The 19,514-nt window shown below is 43.5% G+C and overlaps 1 protein-coding gene across 2 annotated transcripts in view; it reads left to right on the top strand.

The window, feature by feature from the left end:
• Positions 1-19,514, top strand: part of MSRA (methionine sulfoxide reductase A) — a 238,429-nt gene that overhangs the window by 75,410 nt on the left and 143,505 nt on the right. For both annotated transcript variants that reach the window (XM_017730846.1, XM_008631033.2), the window contains exon 2: positions 13,874-13,942. In XM_017730846.1, the coding sequence (XP_017586335.1) occupies positions 13,900-13,942 (43 nt within the window). In that variant the 5' untranslated portion in view covers positions 13,874-13,899. The remainder of the gene's footprint in view (positions 1-13,873; positions 13,943-19,514) is intronic.

Raw genomic sequence — 19,514 nt, 5'->3', positions numbered from 1 at the left:
AAAGAAAACTGGGAAAAATGTTAAACTTCTAAACAAGGCACTTTATTTGTTAATAAAAGGAGGAAACTTTAAGGAAAAAAGGAATGTGCTGTGGATTTGGGTACAAGTACTTTATATTTCTTCATTGAGAGAAAGGTTGGATTTCTGTTATGTGAGGAAAGTGGATTCTCTGTTATTTATGGAATTTTTTCTACTAAAATAATAAATGTTGGGGTCCAACTAACGCTGCCATCATAACACAGTTAGCCTTTACTGGGCTTCATGAGGTTGTTTTCTTCCTCAGAGGAGTGAAATTCATTGGAAATAGTGGATTTCCTGGAAAACTAAAATGAAATTAGGTGCTGCATTGGAGATGACATATCACTTCTTTACAAATAATAAAAAATGTTGGATTCACTTGGCCAATCTCACCCCAGGCCAGTCACCCCTGGCTCCCTCACATCACAACAGGTTAAAGGTCCTCAAGGAATGATTGGAATATTTTAGCTGATTGGCTTTAGGATGAGATGAATCATGTTTAGAATTTCCAGCCTACAACACTCCATGCTTTATTTGTTTATCTCTCTTGCCATAATGAGTTGAAATGTTCATTTTGGTGATTTTCCGAATAAATTCTCATTTTCAGCTGAAATGTGTTTCGATTTGTGGGGCTATTCATAGAAATGAGCATAAAGAAGCTAATTTTAGCATGAGGGAGCTAAAATCTCCCATGTTCCTTGTTCCACAGTCGATGGAGATGCAGAGAGTGGGAGAAAACCTTGTTCAGAAGGGAGTTCAAAGCTGAAACCTGATTTTAGAAAGTCTGAATTGCTCTCTTCTCACAGCTCCAAGGCTGCCAGAGCTCAAGGAGAGTTTGGACAGCACTCTCAGGGATGCACAGGGTGGGATTGTTGGGGTGTCTGTGCAGAGCCAGGAGCTGGAATTCATAATCCTGGTGGGTCCCTTCCCACTCAGGATGTTCTGTGGATCCAACTCCATGATTCTGTGGTTCCCTGCCAAACCCTGGCACCCTCTGAGAACTTGTGTCACTTACTGAGGTTTGCTGAGCAGCCAAACTCATCCTCCTTCATTCAAACCCACTTTTGCATCCCATCCTAAATCACTCACACGCTTTGGAAAGTACAAAATGGGAACTGGGAGTTTTCTGTGAGCCAGCCCTTCAGGATGGATGCCATAGATGCAGTTTTGTAGAGGTTTGGTGTTCGATGGTCACAACTTCAGTAAAGAAGCAGAGTTTGAGCCTTAAATCGTGGGGTGATTTATTTGGCTTAAGATAAAAGTGAAAAAAAAAAGACATTTGTCACTTATGATACATTTTATTTTGCATTTCTCATCACTGAGAAATAGAATGTCAGCCTTAAGCTGTGTCAGCTGTTCATGATGAAGCTGTAGCAAATTTTTAGATTGGGGTAACTACTTCCCATTTGACTTCAGAAATGTTTTTTATTAGAATCCCTTCCCCAACCACTCCATATCATACCCTAGTCAGCCCTTACTGGGGCTTCATGAGGTTGTTTTCTTTCTCAGAGGAGTGAAATTCATTGGAAATACTGGATTCCCTGGAAAATTAAAGTGAAATTAGGTGCTGCATTGGTGATGACAAATCACGTCTTTAACAAATGTTGTGTTCATTTGGCCACTCCTCCCCTGGCCCAGGCACCACTGGCTCCGTACATACATTGGCTCTGCTGGACATGGGGAAAGGCTCTGGAATCTTCATGGAATCGTGGAATTATGGAATGGTTTGGGTTGTGTGACCAAACCTGGCCACACAAACCCAAACCAGTGGTTGGTAACACTCACCTTTATTTTGCCATCAGCTTCTGAGCTGCTTCAAGCAGTAAAATCACAATTCCCTTTTTCTCAACAAAGCCCAACTTGGCTCTCCCGGATTCCCTTCGCTGTGCCGAGGGGGGAAAATCACCAGGAAAAAGGCTGGAGCAGATTGGGAGGCTCAGCTGAGCATTGGGGCTGGTCATTTATCACTGTCAGCAGGGCCAGGGGGGACGAGGCACTGGAGCGTTCCCGCTCATCCATGGAGTGACAGCTGACGGGAGCCTGGTGCAACCTCCGGGCGGATAATCTGCCGCGGAGTGGGAATGTGTGTGAGGGAGATACTCTATCACCAGCCACACGCTGCTCCCGACGGCTCCACGAGGCAAAAGGGAACGTCAGCTGGGCTTTCAGGGACTGTGGGAATTGGGATGTGTCGCTAAAACCGGGCTGGGCGTCGCTGCTGTGGATTCGTGGATTCTTAAATCCAGATGGATGGAGCGGTGGGGATGTGTGGGGAGGCACGGGAGTGATAAGGGGATGACAGCGTTCTGATGGAAAGCGCTGGGTGTTTCACATCTCAGTTTAATTCTGCTGTGAAGTTCAGGAATTATTTAAAAATAGCAAAACCCACCCTGGCAAATACAGGCCTCAGTGAATCCAAATATTTAAAGGAACAAGAAAAATGTCTTGTGATGGGAAACTGAAATTACAGCAGGAAAAAATCCGATAAGTGAAGGTTAATAAATATTTCTTGCAATGTGCAGGGTTGAGGGAATTCCCTGGTTGAGGGAATTGGGATTGTTCAGCCTGGAAAAGAGAAGGTTTGGGGTGACATAATTGCAGCCCCTTCCAGTACTTGGAGGGAGCCTAAAAGAAAGGTGGAGAGGGAATTTTGACAAGGGTCTGGAGGGACAGGACACAGGCAATGGCTTCCCAATGGCCAGAGGGCTGGGATAGATGGGATATGGGGAAGGAATTGTTCCCTGTGAGGGTGGTGAGGCCCTGGCCCAGGTTGCCCAGAGAAGCTGTGGTTGCCCCTGGATCCCTGGAAGTGTCCAGGTTGGACAGGGCTTGGAGCACCCTGGGATAGTGGGAGGTGTCCCTGCCCATGGCAGGGGGTGGGGCTGGATGAGCTTTAATGTCCCTTTTAACCCAATCCATTCCATGATTCCATGAAATATTTCCCGTAGGTGCTAATTTAGAGCAAGGCTCCCAAGCCAACGTGAGATTATCCCGATTCCCAAAATTCTTCTTTCTGCCACCTAATAAAAAGTTCTGTGTCTTGAATTTGGTCAATCTGCAACTCAAAACTTACTGTTTTGAATTTGCTGTTATTTTTATTAACTGTATCCCATTTTGCTTTTCATGACAAATCATATGCATTGACTTAACTGGGGAACATTTTAATTGAGCACTGCTGGAGATTTTCCAATAAATTAACATTACATGTTTTTAACAGATGTCTGAATTTGACATTGTTATTAGACATTGTAATTAATAGAAGTATTACCCAAATTAAAATCTCAGGGCCTCAGAAAAATTAAATTGTAGGTGACTGAGTGATGTTAACTCATTAATAGAGAGTGACTCTTGAATTCCCTCTGTTGGGTTTTATTAGCCCAGTAAACACATTTTTCCAAGTAGCTGGAGAGGGAGTTGGACAAACCCTTTGGAATAAGGGTCTTACGAATCAAGAGATGTTTTACCGGTGATATTGTGTATTGAACCTGGCATTGCCTTATTGGTATAATCTGCCCACAAATACCTTTCTGGGATGTTGTACAGTTTTGATATGATAGAACTGTAGAATCCTAGAATGGTCTGGGCTGGAAAGAACTTTGAAGATCATCCAGTTCCAACTGCCACGTATGTAATTAAAGACTTGAAACAACACAGCTCTGCTCTTTGTTGACAAATTCATGGCCAGCCATGAGTTTCAAAGGGTTTTTCCCACTTTGAACATGTGTGTGAATGTCCAGCAAAAATTATCGAGTCTCATTTTGAGAAGCCATGGACATAAAAATCAATAACAACTCATCAGTGTTACGTGGCACGAGGCTTAACTGCTCTCAGGTGGAGCCCTCAAAAAGGGAGCAGCCTAAATCCAAAGTCACACTTAGGAGGTTATTTATGTAAATATTAACTTGTGAAATGAAATTGTAAATAAACAATGTGATTAAAAGCAGTTGGGGGGATTTTTTAAGTCTGCAGTGTTTTGCCTTGCAGAAGCTTCCCTAGAATTCAGCACTTCTGGTGCCGATTCCCAAGTGAGGAGATGTTGAACTGAGCAGTGCCAGGAATGCACCGACCAGCAGAGATCAGACCCCAGCCTGCGGCTTTCCAGAGTTTATAAAAGTTTATTTCTCCCATGAATCTTCAGGCCTTCCCTCAGATGGTTCCTGCCCTTTTAGACAGTATTTTCCTCAAGAATTAGGGGGTGCAAGGTCGTATTCCATAGCAGGAGATCAGAGTGTTACTGGAGCTGCTTTGCCTCTCTCCGTGCTCCATCGCGGAATTCCTGCCCAGAGCTTTGTGCTGCTTCCCATTTTTCACGGTGCACACACCATGTCCCAGATGAGCTTCCAGGGCATGTTTTATTCATGTGCTTTTCACCCCTTCGTTGGGATCATTAATAAAGCTGCTAAATAAACCCAGGCTTAACAACCCTGCTCGCCACACCCCACTGGACATCTCCTCCCTGCTCCCTCACGCTCTGTTTAACGCCGTCCTTTGTTTGGATCTCTTGGTTTTCCAGCCTGTCTGATGCCATTCTTACCCAAGCTGGTTAAGATAAGGGTTTCAAGTGGGGTTTTGAGAGGTGTTGTCTGTAATTATGAAGTGAATCCAGTTGTATTTTATCATCTTCATTCAATTCCTATGCTAACAAGAGGCTTCATGAAAAGCAGGAATGGCAGAGATGGCCTGGATTGTCTGTATTACGTGGAAAACTCAATGCCAGGCTCTGCTCCAGCTTTCAGGCTCTTCTATTTTCCTTTCTATTTTATATTTCAGGAAGTTGTAGTCTTCCCATCTCTGGAAGTGTCCAAGGCCAGGCTGGACAGGGCTTGGAGCAACCTGGGATAGTGGAAGGTGTCTATTTTTATTATTTTCTTTCGTGTTACCCCATCCAAACTGGCCTTGCACACATCCAGGGATGGGGCAGCCACAGCTTTTCTGGGAGGTTAAAAAGAGTAAGTTTTAAAAATGAGAACTGCTCATTACATCATGACAGATCTCCATGAATTAGGTTTTTGGGAAGTGAAATGCTGTGACAGTCCCAAAATACCACAAGAGTTGGTTGCTTTGTGTATCTCATATATCTGTCTATGTTATCTTTCTGATCTGGCAGCTCTTCTAGACAGGATCCTTACACAATCATAGATTCCTTTAGCTTGGTGTCATTATTTTCCCCTGCCATTGTTCCCTTTGCTGTTTTGATCATGTATTTTACTGTTAACATTTGTTCTGGTTCATAACCCATAATCTCCATTGGTGTCAAGGCAGTATTTTAATAAATACTTGTGTACACTCGGGTACATCTAATCCTTCCCCTGAATAGATCCTAAATCTCTGTGATATTACTGCAGGGTTAGAGGTGGAATTCATCCAAGTTTGTTGCTACTTTCCTTATAATCAATGCTCAGAAAGTGACATTTTTAAATATGACTGGTTTTATCCTGAAGAAGACAATATGTCAGATGAATCACCACACAAGTGTCTGGTTCTTTCCAGAGTACAGGAGGATCCAAGGCTGAATACTCAGATGTAGATATCCAGTGTGGATGATGAAAGCCAAGTGCCAGGATCCAAGTTTTAAAATATTTAATTTTGCCTTAGATTTTGTACCCCAAACCTCCAAAATTCAACACCTACAGAGTCAGAGAACAGATCAAGCAGAACATATGGGCACAGTCAGGCTGTGATGGGTCACCTTTATCTGGGCCTCATATGCTTTGTGTGTGGGAAAGTCACATAATCTCACAATCCCAGAATTACTTGGGTTGGAAAAGCCCTCGGAGATCACTGAGTCCAACCATCCCCCAGCACTGCCAAGGCCACTGCTGACCCATGTCCCCAAGTGCCACATCCACACGGCTTTTCAATCCCTCCAGGGATGGGAATCCACCACTGCCCTGGGCAGCTGTTCCAATGCTTGACCACCCTTTCCATGAAGGAATTTTTCCGAATATCCAACCTGACTCTCCCTTGGCACAGCCTGAGGCCGTTCCCTCTCCTCCTGTCCCTGTTCCCTGGGAGCAGACCCCGACCCCCCTGGCTGCCCCCTCCTGTCAGGGAGGTGTGCAGAGCCAGAAGATCCCTGAGCCTCCTTTTCTCCAGGCTGAGCCCCTTTCCCAGCTCCCTCAGCTGCTCCATGGCTTGTGACCTTGTCTCCTGGACAGCAGTAAGTCTGTTACTGTACTTTCTAGGATACCTTCCTCTATTCATACCCCAAATATATCCTTAATCCTCACATTTTACTCCCACAGCCCAAGTTCTCTGTCCCAGCTTCCATGAATCCACTCCCCACTCCCAGTATGCACCTCTGCCCCAGGGGATTGGGAGTTTCACAATCACTGTTTCTCCTCCTCTGCACCTCCACCACCGTCTTCTAAGAAATTTATTAATTTTCATTCCAAAACCTTCTTTTTGTGTCGCTCCTGATCCGTTTCCCAGTAGGAACTGCAGAACAAACCCAGTGCTTGATCTCTGGCCTTTGTTCATTAAGCTGCACCTCTGTTTTTTGAGGAGCTCGTGTGTTTTGGAGGCTGAGCTGGCACTCTGTGCTAGGACACATCACACTCTGTGCCAGTGGTCAGTTCCTGTGTCCCAATCTGTTTGATGGCCTGGATGCAGTGAGCCCAGTGTGTCACTTTGGGAGACATCATCCCCAGAATACATTTCCAAGTTAGTTTCTGCTGCCACTCTTCCCTTCCTGAGCTGTTTTGATAAATAAACTTACATATTTTTCAACAACATTTGTGATTATTGGATTCCATTGTGTGATACCAGGGTTTTTTTAATAATAGCTGGGATCCATCATGTGAGGACATCACCACAACACTATAAATAGTTGTGGGCTAAATCCTTCAAATAATTCAAAATTCAAATTGTTGAATTACTGTGACGTAACCACCTCTCCTTTTAATTGATCCTGAGCTGACAGCTGATCTCTCCTGATGGAGGATGGAACTGGAGGAGCGAGAGGTGAAAGAAACCCAGCAGATCCTGTTCACCATCTCTTTGCCAGTGCTGAGGATCCAAATGACTCGTCAGAGGCAGAGACATAAATGACCAGGATTGGGGATCGATGTCCCTGTGCTGAGAATGTCCTTTGGGACACAAAGGGATTTGAACTGTAGCACTTGAGGGTTCATCTACAATGACAGGAGGTTTTCTTATTGCACAGGAGCTTTTAGAACTGACAGTTCTGCTGATTGAACTAGACCTGAAAAGAAAGAAGAGTGTATCTTTCATCACCAGCTAGGAAGGATTTATGGATGGAGTTCTGCCATAAATTAAAAATCTCATCCTGCTCAAGGAGAGCAGCCCTCTCCCTTGTGTGCCTCTCTTTAGTCCTCTAAGCCCCAGTGAAGCTCTGCTTTCCTGACTTTTTCCATTGAGTAGTTTTTAAAATCCCAAAATTTGAAATCCTAATTCCACTTTCAGGAACAAGGAGAAATGGGGGGGCGGGTCTTAGTTTAGATTGGAAAAGGGGCATTTAGCAGGTAATTTCTATTCCTTCAGCAGCACTTCCTACAATCTTCCTCTTCAACAGCCAAACTTTCCCTTTGTCCTTTTCAGATCATTGTGAAACCACCTCAAAAGCATTTTCTGGTGTCCAGGAGAAGTTGGGAGAGGGGATGGATATAAATAAGGTGAATGAATAAGTGAGGATTTGGTTCAATCCTATCCTTGTACAATTTACCAAATCGTCATTTATGGCATAATTTTGGTACATGAAACGTGTAACTCCTCTTGGCACACCCATCAGGTACCTTTTCAGAGAACTAAACTCTTTCTTGAGGAAAATATCTCTAGGGTTATGAAACAGTGAAAAAATAAATATCCTTAGGTTTAAAAAATCAGGCTTGAAGGTATTTAGGCCTATAATTGAATGACTTGTTTTACAGAAGTACTGGCCAGTGAAAAGTGAACAGAAATTCTGGAGCCCAGAAGTTTCTAGAATCAGTTCATTTACTCAGGCACAAGCACAAACCAAGGTCAGATCCCTGTTTTCTAAAGCAGGTGAACAAAATATAATGAAGTTCTCATCAGTTAATATGGAAATACACTGAAACAGAGTTTTGTTTTGAGGCTGTCGAGTAAGATTTCTATTTGGAAATGGCAAGAGCACATTTGTTCCTGTAATGTGTTAATAGCAGTGTGTTAATGTGTTAACGCAGCCTAATGGAAGGGTGTGTTTTAGTAGAGTTAATTCACTGTTAATAAATTCAGTGCTGCCTTTAGACTTCAGTGTAGGCTCTGTAAAGGATCAGAGAATCCCAATATCCTGAGCTGGATCCCACCAGGATCATGGAATCCAGCTCCTGGATATCACTGGACATGGCTGTTTGGAAAAGTGTACAGTGTCTGGTTCAGCCTCTGCTGACATGTGCTGGTTAAATTAAAGGTTAAATGGTTACATTAAAAAGGAAGTATTTGTTTAGTAAATACTAGTCAGTAAGGCTGATTTTGGTTCCATGGAACTGAGTTTTCCTGTGTTGAACTTAAACTCAAGGGCAGCGAATTCCTTACTTTTGCTACTTTAGTAATCTTTACTATAGGGTTTGTCCTCCTTGGTGACACTTTTGGACTTTTATCCTCACTACAATTTAAATGGTGACACTGCACTGCCAAACTTCTGCCATTTTTTTCCCTCTGCATGTTGCAGTCTTTCACTGAAAATAAAAATGAGATAATTTCTTGTTGGCAACGTAAGAAACCCACTGGTCTTCAGTTATGTTCTCTATATTGAGGTCTTCTCATTGTACCATTCCCATCCCTGGAAGTGTCCAAGGCCAGGTTGGACGGGGCTTGGAGCACCCTGGGATAGTGGAACGTGTTGGGGTTGGAACTGGATGAGCTTTAAGGTCCCTTCCCACACTGGGTCCATGAGGACACCTGGAGGAGAGAAGGATCCAGGGAGACCTCAGAGCCCCTTGCAGGCCCTAAAGGGCCTCCAGGAGAGCTGCAGAGGAACTTGGGACAAGGCATGGAGGGACAGGACACAGGGAATGGCTTCCCAGTGCCAGAGGGCAGGGATGGATGGGATATTGGGAAGGAATTCCTGGCTGTGAGGGTGGGGAGGCCCTGGCCCAGGTTGCCCAGAGCAGCTGTGGCTGTCCCTGGATCCCTGGAAGTGTCCAAGGCCAGGCTGGCTGGGGCTTGGAGCAACCTGGGCTAGTGGAAGGTGTCCCTGCCCATGGCAGGGGGTGGGATGGGATGGACTTTAAGGGCCCTTCCATCCCAAACCACTCTGGGATTCCCTGATTCATTGTGCTGTGATCTTTCTGGAGGGTACAAACCCGACACTGAAGTTAAACTTGGTCCTTCTGTGACTTTTGAAATCCCAGCTGTGGGTTACAGTGAAATGCCACCAGTCTGTCCCCGTGTTCTGAGTTTTCCAATGGCAACTACCATCCTATTTTTCATTATTTTGCTGCAGAGAGGTGGAGTTGTGACTGGGGATGACTTCCTCCTCTCACATCTACAATTTAGGAGGCATTTAAATAACTTGCTTATTCAATGCTGAGCATTTTTCTCCACCCCTCATTATTTAGATGAAAGGAATCTTTGTCACACAGCCTAAGTTTTATGCCCCTTCACTGCCTCCAAACTTTTATTTAAAATGAATATGGAAACTACACTAAATGTTATCTGTACATGCCCTGCACAGCTGACTGAAAGTTTCATAAAACCACAGAGTCACAGAATATCCTGGCAAGGACCCACAAGGATCATCATGTCCTGCACAGGAAAATCCCTCAAATCCCACCATGGGCTTTCTTTGGTGGCCATCTTGTAATTCTTAGGACTTATATTATGCCTTATATTCAGCTTTTGGAAATAATAACCTGAGAGCTCCTTTTATAACTGTTGTAAAAATTCTTATATTCCCCAATCTGTTTTTTCTCCCAGATTCCCAACCCCTCAGTAGCCAAAATCCTCCACCATGGTGGTGTGATGGGAAATGTAGGAAAAATGGAAGAAAAGGCCAAAAAGAAAGGGGAAAGGGGTCCTTCAAGCAGCGACTGATTTGCTTTGGGATGTTCCCATCCCTGCTTATCCCTTTTCCTCCTCTCCCCCGTCCTCATCGTGGCTGTGCTTTAGGAGATGGAGTAGGCTCCTGGTAATTGGTTAATCAGCTATTTTCAATTCAATTCCTGGCTGTACTTACCATGGAAAATTAACAGTCCTTGCGTATAAATATGACCCCTACTCCTGGATTAATTTGATTATGCAAGAATCTCAGTTTTCATTTAAAAATAATAACTTTCTGGCTGCTCTGATAAAACAAGTTTGGATATGTAATCTAAATATTCTCTAATGGCTTAAAAAAATCAAAAGACAAATATGAAGAACATATGAATCTCTTATTAATAGAATTTAAATGTTCTCAAATCTTTGCTGTGATGGCTTGAGATTGAATATTTTGAGACCAGAGAATTCCTGATTTTCATTCACTGCTAGATCAGCATTCTCTGAAAAGCCAAACCTTTTTTAAGCATCTTCATTTGGGTCCACAAAAAGAGAAGTGATGTTCATTAAATGACTGAGGGAATCTTAACCCTGAGTTTTTAAAATTTCTTCTGGGCTTGTAAATCTGTTTGGAACCTAAGTCAGGCTGGTTTGAAAGGAAATATTTTTTACAGAACTTTCTCATTTGAACATATTTCATTGTTAAATTTATCTATTATGGGTGTGATACCATCAACCCACGTTACTGTGAGTATAAATGAAATGTATCCTAACAAATTAAAATGTGCCAGAGAACAGGTCCAGGCATTGGAACTCGATTGTCCACGCTGATAAATTGCTGGGATAGGCTCAAACATGATTTCATCTGGTCTAATTAACTCTCAGATAGTTCGTAGATAAGACTTGCCAGTTTGAGTGGTTTACTGGTGCAGATACAGACTCATGGTGAGGGCAGCAGGGAGAGAGATGGTTCTACTCGGAGTCATGAGACCCCACCTGCAGAGCTGCCTCCAGCACTGGGATCCAACAGCAGAAGGACATGGAGCTGCTGGAGAGAGTCCAGAGGAGGCCACGGAGATGTGTCATGGCCTGGAGCCCCTCTGCTCTGGAGCCAGGCTGGGAGAGCTGGGGGTGTTCACCTGGAGAAGAGAAGGATCCAGGGAGACCTCAGAGCCCCTTCCAGAGCCTAAAGGGGCTCCAGGAGAGCTGGAGAGGGACTTGGGACAAGGCATGGAGGGACAGGACAGAGGGAATGGCTTTCCACTGCCAGAGTGCAGGGTTAGATGGGATATTGGGAAAGAATTGTTCCCTGTGAGGGTGGTGAGGCCCTGGCCCAGGGTGCCCAGAGAAGCTGTGGCTGCCCCTGGATCCCTGGAAGTGTCCAAGGCCAGGTGGGATGGGGTTCGGAGCATCCTGGGATAGTGGGAGGTGTCCCTGCCTGTGGCAGGGGGTGGGATTTTTTAGATGGTTAGATGGTATTTAAGGTTCCTTCCCAAACCATTCCATGGTTGTGGGATAATCCTTGTGTGGACAGAACTGTACCTGAAATCAATGACTCTTTAGCCAAGGGCTGTTGTAGGACCATGTTAGAAACTATCAAGTGATAGGTGTAAAAACTGAGTAAAAACTGACTAAGAAACAGTTAGGACCTGTTTAGCAACTTTTGATTATCTTTCCATACATTTTGGATCTGTGAAGGATTATTTCTTGTTAAAATTCAGAGAATCTAAGGAGCACAAGGCAGGCACTGCACCTGTCTGAAGCAGACTTTGCCTGAAGCTGAAGTTGAATGTCAAGTCCTCCAGGATCTGTGTTGCTTTCAGCTCCTACTGGTTCTGTTCATAGCAGGAAGCAAAGTGTGGCACAGGAATCTCTCAGGCTTAGTTTGGAAAATTTAGAGAGTTTTGGCAGTTGATGATGGAGCAGCATTTGGAAGTTTTGAGAGGTTGTCGTTCATGAATTTATGTTCGTGAAAATTCTGTCAGCTTGAATGTCAATAAAACAAAAGTGAGAATCTATTCCTTAACAAATGGCTTAGCTTTGGAGCTCTGAAGACCAAGGAGATTAAAAAAATGATACAGAGACATCCCTGGAAGTGTTCCAGGCCTGGATAGTTCAAGGTGTCCCTGCCCATGGCAGCGGGTGGCACTGGATGAACTTTAAGGTCCCTTCCAAGCAAACCAGTCTGGGACTTGATGATCCATGTCCTTCTAATTCAGCTTTTCCGCATCCATTGATGGATTGACCCCGTAGATTGACAGTATTTGGGTGGAATGTGCTGTTTTCAGCCCCAGGAAATGAAGTGAACTCGCAGCCAGCCCAGTGCTCACTGGAAATGTCTCCATGGCTCTGCAAGACCAGGTTTTATCCTACTTACTGCAAGCCCTTGTCTCTGGAATGACAATGAGCTTGGGAAAGTAATTTATTCTTTCTGTTGGCAAGTTACAGGGATAGTCCTATTTATTTCTAATTCCATGGGGCCAAGGTATTCCTGATTTTCTGGAGTTAGTCAATCCAATTTGTAGGTGAGAATTAAAATATTTTCACATGGAAAACTGTTCAGTAAAAAGCCCAAAACTGGGACATTCTTTGATTCTCCTTGGGGAGAGTTGTTGTTACTTACACGTTGTTATTTGGGTGTTGTTACTTTCTTCCTAAGGTTGAATGTGTATTTTGTTAAGGTCCTTTTAAATTTGGGGGTGGAGGGGGTGGGAGGGTGGGGGTGGTTTATTTTTTACTATTTAGTGCATCTGTGCAGGAAATACTGGAAAAAATAGTGAGCCAAAGTATGAATGACAAGAAAATGAATCATTTTATCTGGCTGAGATCTTCAAAACGAAAGTGTGAAGACATTTGGAGACAACTTGAGAACTCTGAAAATATTACTTTCATTCAAGCCCATCTCACCTCTGAAAGTTTAATTTTAATTTTAATATATTGAAAGCCTGGCCATTTGAAATGATAACTGCTTCATACATCATGGATGTCACTCACTCTGTAAATGAAGGCAGCTATCAGGGCGAGGGCAGGGTTAGTTTATTTGATCTTACAAGATGTTCCATAATTTTTCTGCCTGTTCACTCCTCTCCTGTGGTTGTAGATCATGTTGGGAATACCAGCTACAGCTAACGAGGTTGAAACCTTGGTCATGTTACTCCCACTCTGGAGCTTCCCAACAATTTCCTTCCCAAAGCCCCTCTCTGGAGGCACAGGACATTCAATTTTCCTAAATGCCACCGATTGACTCGTGGCACCTCTTGCTCCACTTGCAGATAACCCTGATTTTCCCTTCTCACTGACTGTTGGTAAATGTTGGTTGCCAGCTGGGATTAGGAATGTGCCTCCCTGCTAATGAGAAATACTGTCTTCAGAGAATTCACAAGTGAGCCCACATTCCCTATCTGACCTGGTTTGTTCCTCACCAGCATCAGGACTAAAGGAATTCAAATAATGCATGCACTGAGAAAACATCTGCATTTTCTCCCCGGAAAATACTTTGTGAACAGAAAGTTGTATTTTGAATTCAGGCAGTTTTGTTTCTTGCCACCACTGTTTAAAATGTGTCTTAATAGCAAAAAATGGATGTAGGGATGGCAGTGAAAAGATTTGGGACTACAAGAGGGCAGGGTTAGGTGGGATATTGGGAAGAAATTCTTGCCTGTGAGGGTGGGGAAGCCCTGGCCCAGGGTGCCCAGAGAAGCTGTGGCTGCCCCTGGATCTGGAAGTGTCCAAGGCCGGGTTGGATGGGGTTTGGGGCAGCCTGGGCTAGTGGAAGGTGTCCCTGCCTGTGGGAATTGTGCAGGTTTCAATGGATCTGGGAGAAATAAACAATTGATTTTATGCAAAGCAAATACTCCATCACATTTTAACTTGTTTTTTTTTTTTTTTCTCCTTCTAGATAAACATCATGTCAATGGAAACAGAATGGTTGAACCTTTCCCAGAGGGAACACAGATGGCTCTGTTTGGTAAGGCATCAGTTTGAAAATAAAAGCTCAAAGCTCTGTGGTGTTCCTGCATTCCAAATTTCTTAATTTCAGCCTGACTCCTTCCTTCCAGTTTCAGAATCTGGGCTGCTCCTGCCATTTTTCAATCACTGCCACCAGCTAAAGCCACTGGGCGTTTTGGGAGATGCCCTTTATATGTAATTTCCATATAAAGAAATACACTAAAAATGTTTTTTTTCTTAGTTACACAAACAGAAAATGTAAATCCTGTATTTTGTTCCCTAAAAGTTCCAAAATAATAGCTTTTTATGTATGATAATTCCTCTAAGATCATTCATTAGTTGAAACAAAATTCTGAAGATGGTCCATTATTCTCCACACTTTAAGCCATGCCAGGAACTCCAACTGTTTGGGATCTATTGGACTTGGAGAGTTGTTATCATTTACATGCCCCGAACCAAACCTGCTGGTTTGTACTCGACCTTGTCAATAGTCCTGTGGAATTCCTGTCGGGAGCCATCAGAGCTGGAAAAGTGGCCAGCTGGAAAAGAGAAGTTTAATTTCACTGTATCTGTCTCTTTTCTATGAAAATGTCACTCTTTGAGCCCTTTTTGAAGACTTGAAAAGTTGTTTCTCCAGAGAAATTAATTTATGGAAGTAATAAACATCCTAAAATAGATCAAAATCACCCTTTTCCAGCCAAGATCTGGACTTTACCCAAAACTGGGAATTGTCAGAGCTCTTATTTCAGGATGTGCTGATGTTAGTTCTTAAGGCAAGCCTTTGGGATTTACTTTGGAAGAAAAAAAGTGGATTTCTATGACAATTATTATTAAAATTTATTGCTACAGAGAATGAAAAATTTCCTAGTGCTGTTTTGATATAACTGAGTTGTTTACAAAGGGTGTATTTCTCTACTAACATGAACAAGATTGTCCAAAGTGCCTTAGGAAATGTATTATGTTCTATTAAATGTTTCTCTATCTGTGATGCTGAAGTAAATATTAAATCACTCCTTGATACACATTAATTTAATACTCCAAAAATGATCTTTTCAATTGATGATTGCAAAAAATCTTGGCGAGTGTCAGCTTTCCTGTGGAATTAATGTTGGTATAGTTTGATGGCAGAAGAGAAGAAATGGTTTGTGGGTGCCACCCTTCAGTTTCCAACATGATTTATTCAACTTCTCTTCAGAGTTCTTCCAATCCAGTGTTGCTTTTCTGTCAGTATCTCCTTCTCTGTGGATTTTGGGAACATAAACAAATTCTTGGACTGGTGGAATGAGTGATTGTTTTATAATTTTCTTTTGGAGCAAGTGGAAAATGATTTTAACCTTTTGAGCTCTAAGGTTGAGATGGATGTAGATTCTTCTCTGAATTTCTTACAGCAGGCAGGGTCAGAGGGTTCTGGTGCAGTCTGATACTGATGCAGTCCATGCTGTTTAAATATTTTTTGAACAAAAGAAGCTTCTTTTGGTTTTTTTGTATTTCCTGTGTCATGATCAGATCAGATTTCTGGTGTTTGTGATGGGTGTTGGTTCTGTCACTGCTCGTTGTACACGATTTGTAAAACTTCATAGAAAGCAAGAGGATTTAATTGGAAAATTGCAAAAGCTTGTTAAGCAGAGCACTTAGAAGCATTCCTGAGGAACTCTGTAACATTCCTATCAAGCCTGGGAACTTCCATTCTTTTAAAATTGCCCTAGATTTTCCACAAGGCTGTGATTGCAAGTGTTGGGCTTATGTGGTGAAAGCTCAGGCTGGTGCCATCTGTGCTGTGAAGGAACAGAAAGCCTACACATCCTGATTTTTGCTATTAGACCTGCACTGGAATAGTGCACAAACACAGCTCTGATGATAATCCCTGGCATTTGTTGGTGCTGGCATCCCAATCTGATGGGTAGGATGGGAAAAGGGAGGTGCAGATCACTTTTCCTCCCTCCAACCCGTGTGAATGGGAATAAAAGGCCAGGTTGGATGGGGCTTGGAGCAACCTAGGATGGTGGGAGGTTTCCCTGCCCATGGAACCGGATGAGCTTTAAGGTCCCTTCCAAACTAAACCGTTCTGGGACTCTCTGATTCTAAAAGAAGCACTTGAACAAGAAAACTATCAGTTAGGAATTCCTCTCCTGGGATTATTACTCAGTCTATCCATGTGTCTTCCTGTTAACAGCAAGTTCTTTGTATTTTGGGTCTCTGTAAGGTCAGGGGAGAGCCTGAGCCAGTCGAATTTCTGACTCCACCTCACCAAGACAGGATTTTCACACCCCTCTTCCAGAAAGATCCTTTAATCCTTTAATTGGATTCACAGGGACGACTCTGGAAGAGCAGTAGTTACTTAGAAGAGGTCCCTCTTACTGCCCAGTGGAGTCTCCCTCACTGGGTTTATTCCCATCTCCCTCACTGAGGTTATTCCAGGCTCATCTGGACACAATCCTGTGCCCTGTGCTCTGGGATGCCCCTGCTGGAGCAGGAAGCTGGACCAGATGACCCCACTGTGCTCCCTTCCAACCTGACCCATCCTGTGATTGCTTAAAAAGATCTGCAAAACCCAGAAGTTGCTTGTGTAGAGACAGCCAAGTTGCAGTGAATTTTCCTCCTCCTTGGATTGTTTTAGATGCACCAATAAAACAGCAGAATAAAATGTCATGCAGGGTTGTAAACACTGAGCCTTCCACCTGCTGCAAAACACAGCTGGATTTCATCCCACAGCTCCCTCTCCTGCAAAACCTCCTCAAGACACTCTTCCTAATGGTGGATTATTTATTTGATGGTGTGGCTGCTTGTTTGGATCAAGGGACAGGGTGAATGTACTTGGGGCATTGTTCCTGCAGCTTTCCCATCTACAGCAGAACCTCATGGATTTCAAAGGATGATTTAAATGATCTTGAGACTCTCCTGTTGTCTGTGCAGCATCACTCAGCTGCTGGAGCTGCACCTATTGCTCATTAGGATGAAGAAATGTGTCCTTGTTTCTACAATGAGGGAAAAAACCACATTTCAAGGGTGAGGGTGATTCTTTAATGGAAATCTTCTAATGCTCCCCATCCTGTGACCTCATAATCCAGCTCCCAGCTGAGATTAAAGCACTAAGGCAACACGAGGTGCACAGGCACGGCTCACAGCCTCACTGGAGACATGAAATGCTGTGTCAAAAATCCTTGGAAGTCTATTCCCAAATTCCATGGCTGCTGCCCAGAAAGGTTATGGACTCCCCATCCCTGGAGGTGTTCTGGGGCTTGGAGCTACCTGGGATAGTGGCAGGGGTTGGAACTGGGTGGTATTCAAGGTCCCTTCCAACCCAAACCATTCTGGGGTTCTGCGTTTCTGTGGAACAAATGAAACTCTTAATGTTCCATGTTTGTTTGTGTTATGAATGGTAAAGTAGAAGCCGTTCAATAAAAGCCTGTCCAGGAAGTTTTCTTGGAAGTTTTATGGTCATGGATATATTCAGTCAAAAGTATTTAGTTGTGAGAGACTGATTTTGACCCCAAACTTAACCAAAACTCAAAATCTGAACATATATAAGGGGGGTTGATAATATTTTGAAAAGAGGCAGTTTAGGGTCTAAATTCAACTTTTTTCACCGGGGTAAAAAATCCCCAAATGCCTGAAAGCTACAGAACATTCACAACTTCAAGAAATTAATACTTTCCTCAGTACCACTGTAACTCTCTGCATATTTTAAACACATTTAAATGCCCTGCTGCATTATCATAATATCATAGAATCGTTTGGGCTGGAAGGGACCTTAAAGATCACCTTGTTCCAAACCCCCTGCCATGGGCAGGCAAATTATGCTCAGAAATGTTTCTGATCAGGGTTGAATTTTAAGTGCTCCTTTTCCTTAACAGCTGCTGCTGGTGCAAGACCCCAGTTTATCCCAGAGCACCTCTATATTCCCTGAGGTTTCTATGTCACCTGATTTCTCCAAGAGGAAGCATCATGCACATGATGTGTGCATAGAAGAGCTCTTATTTACCTCCAGTGAAATCTGGAAATAGTTCAGATTTGTAATTATAACACTTTTAAAATACAGGAGTGCACTGAGCTGTATTTGCCTGACACAGACTGGCTTGTAGTGGGATAATTGGTTTCTTGATGTAAACAAAGTGCAGACAGAAATAGGATGTTAAGGAACTGATAAGATCTAATTATGGACCTTTCAGAGCTGGCAGACGGATCCAGGCCTGGTCACCTTCTGCTCTGCGCTTATTAGACAGCAGCACATTCCAGTAATTCCATGGAGCTGTGTTATTACTGTGTTTTGCCTGAGTTATCGTGTCCTGTTGTGACTGGGGATGTACCCACTGTTTCCGAAGGTTGTTTAAAAATTAAACCAGAATACATCAGGATTTTCCAGTGAGGTTTCTCAGCTTGTTCCTGAGGCCTCTTCAGCTGCTTTGGCAGCACGTGGGTCTGGGGCCCTTGGAAAACTGAGCTCCTCCAACACACTCTGCTCTTGGTGGCTTCGACTCCTTCCCATAAAGGCTGGACAGGGCTTGGAACAACCTGGGATAGTGGAAGGTGCCCCTGCTCGTGGCATGGGGTGGAATGGGATGAGCTTTAATGCTCCTCCAACCCAAACCATTCGGTTTCTGTGGATAAAGGCCTGATCAGGGTGACTTCTCAGCTAAAGGAAGATAATTTCCCTTGGAAGTGGGATGGTGTGTTTAAGAACAGATAAATCCATGCAGAGTTTCTTTTCCTCCCCCCGGGAACAGCTGCTGGTGGCTGTGTCAGAGGAGAACCAGTGTTAGGAAATCCTTTGGTTCAACTGAGTTTTCAATGACTATTTTTCAGCAGAAAAAGAAAATCACAGGGAACAAAGTTTGGCTCCCAAGAGAAACAGGTTTTTCTTTTTTTTGTAGACAGTAAAAATAGAACAAGTAATTTTTATCAAAGAAAAAGAAGAGAACTTAAAACAATGGTACACATCAGAAGATGTTTTATCTCTCTCTGAAGAAAATGAAAGACTTGATGATGTTGAAACAGGCGTGTTTGCTCTGACCCAAATGGAGGAGAAACATCCACAGCAATATCGTCACATGGTACTAGGATCACGTTGTGGAAGAACTGAGAGACAGAGGGAATGCATTCCAGAAGGGGTTCATGTCTCTCGTGGTAATTCTCTTTCAGCACTTGGAGAAGAGAAGAAAGGGTACTAATCGGCTGGGTTTTTAGAGTCCTGAGGCATTAATGCTGTCCCATTTCTGCAGTTCTGGAATGAGAGGAAAAGCCTGGGAAGTCAGGGCATAACAAAAGGGAGTGGCCTAAAGGGAGGCTGCTCTGTCCCTAAACTAAATTGTGTTCCCATTCTTACCTTTGCAGTGTGTTTATCAAAGAAATCTACCCTTAGTCCCCATTTTCCTTTCTTCTGTCTTCCAGACACTGATTTTGTCTTTTTGTTGCTTCTTCCGGAGAACTGAAACTCAGCCCAGTTCCCAACCCCTGCTGTGTGGTCCTGGTTCATCCTTATTGCTGCCACTGCCTACACATGGAATCATGGAATGGGTGGGAAGGGACCTTAAAGCTCAACCAGTGCCACTCCCTGCCATGGACAGGGACACCTCCCACTATCCCAGGTTGCT

Source organism: Corvus brachyrhynchos, unplaced genomic scaffold (genome assembly GCF_000691975.1).
Source record: "Corvus brachyrhynchos isolate BGI_N302 unplaced genomic scaffold, ASM69197v1 scaffold203, whole genome shotgun sequence".
In the NCBI taxonomy this organism is placed as follows: Eukaryota; Metazoa; Chordata; class Aves; order Passeriformes; family Corvidae; genus Corvus; species Corvus brachyrhynchos.
The sequence above is the reverse complement of the archived record's forward strand: the minus strand, read 5'-3'. Positions and strand labels throughout refer to the sequence as shown.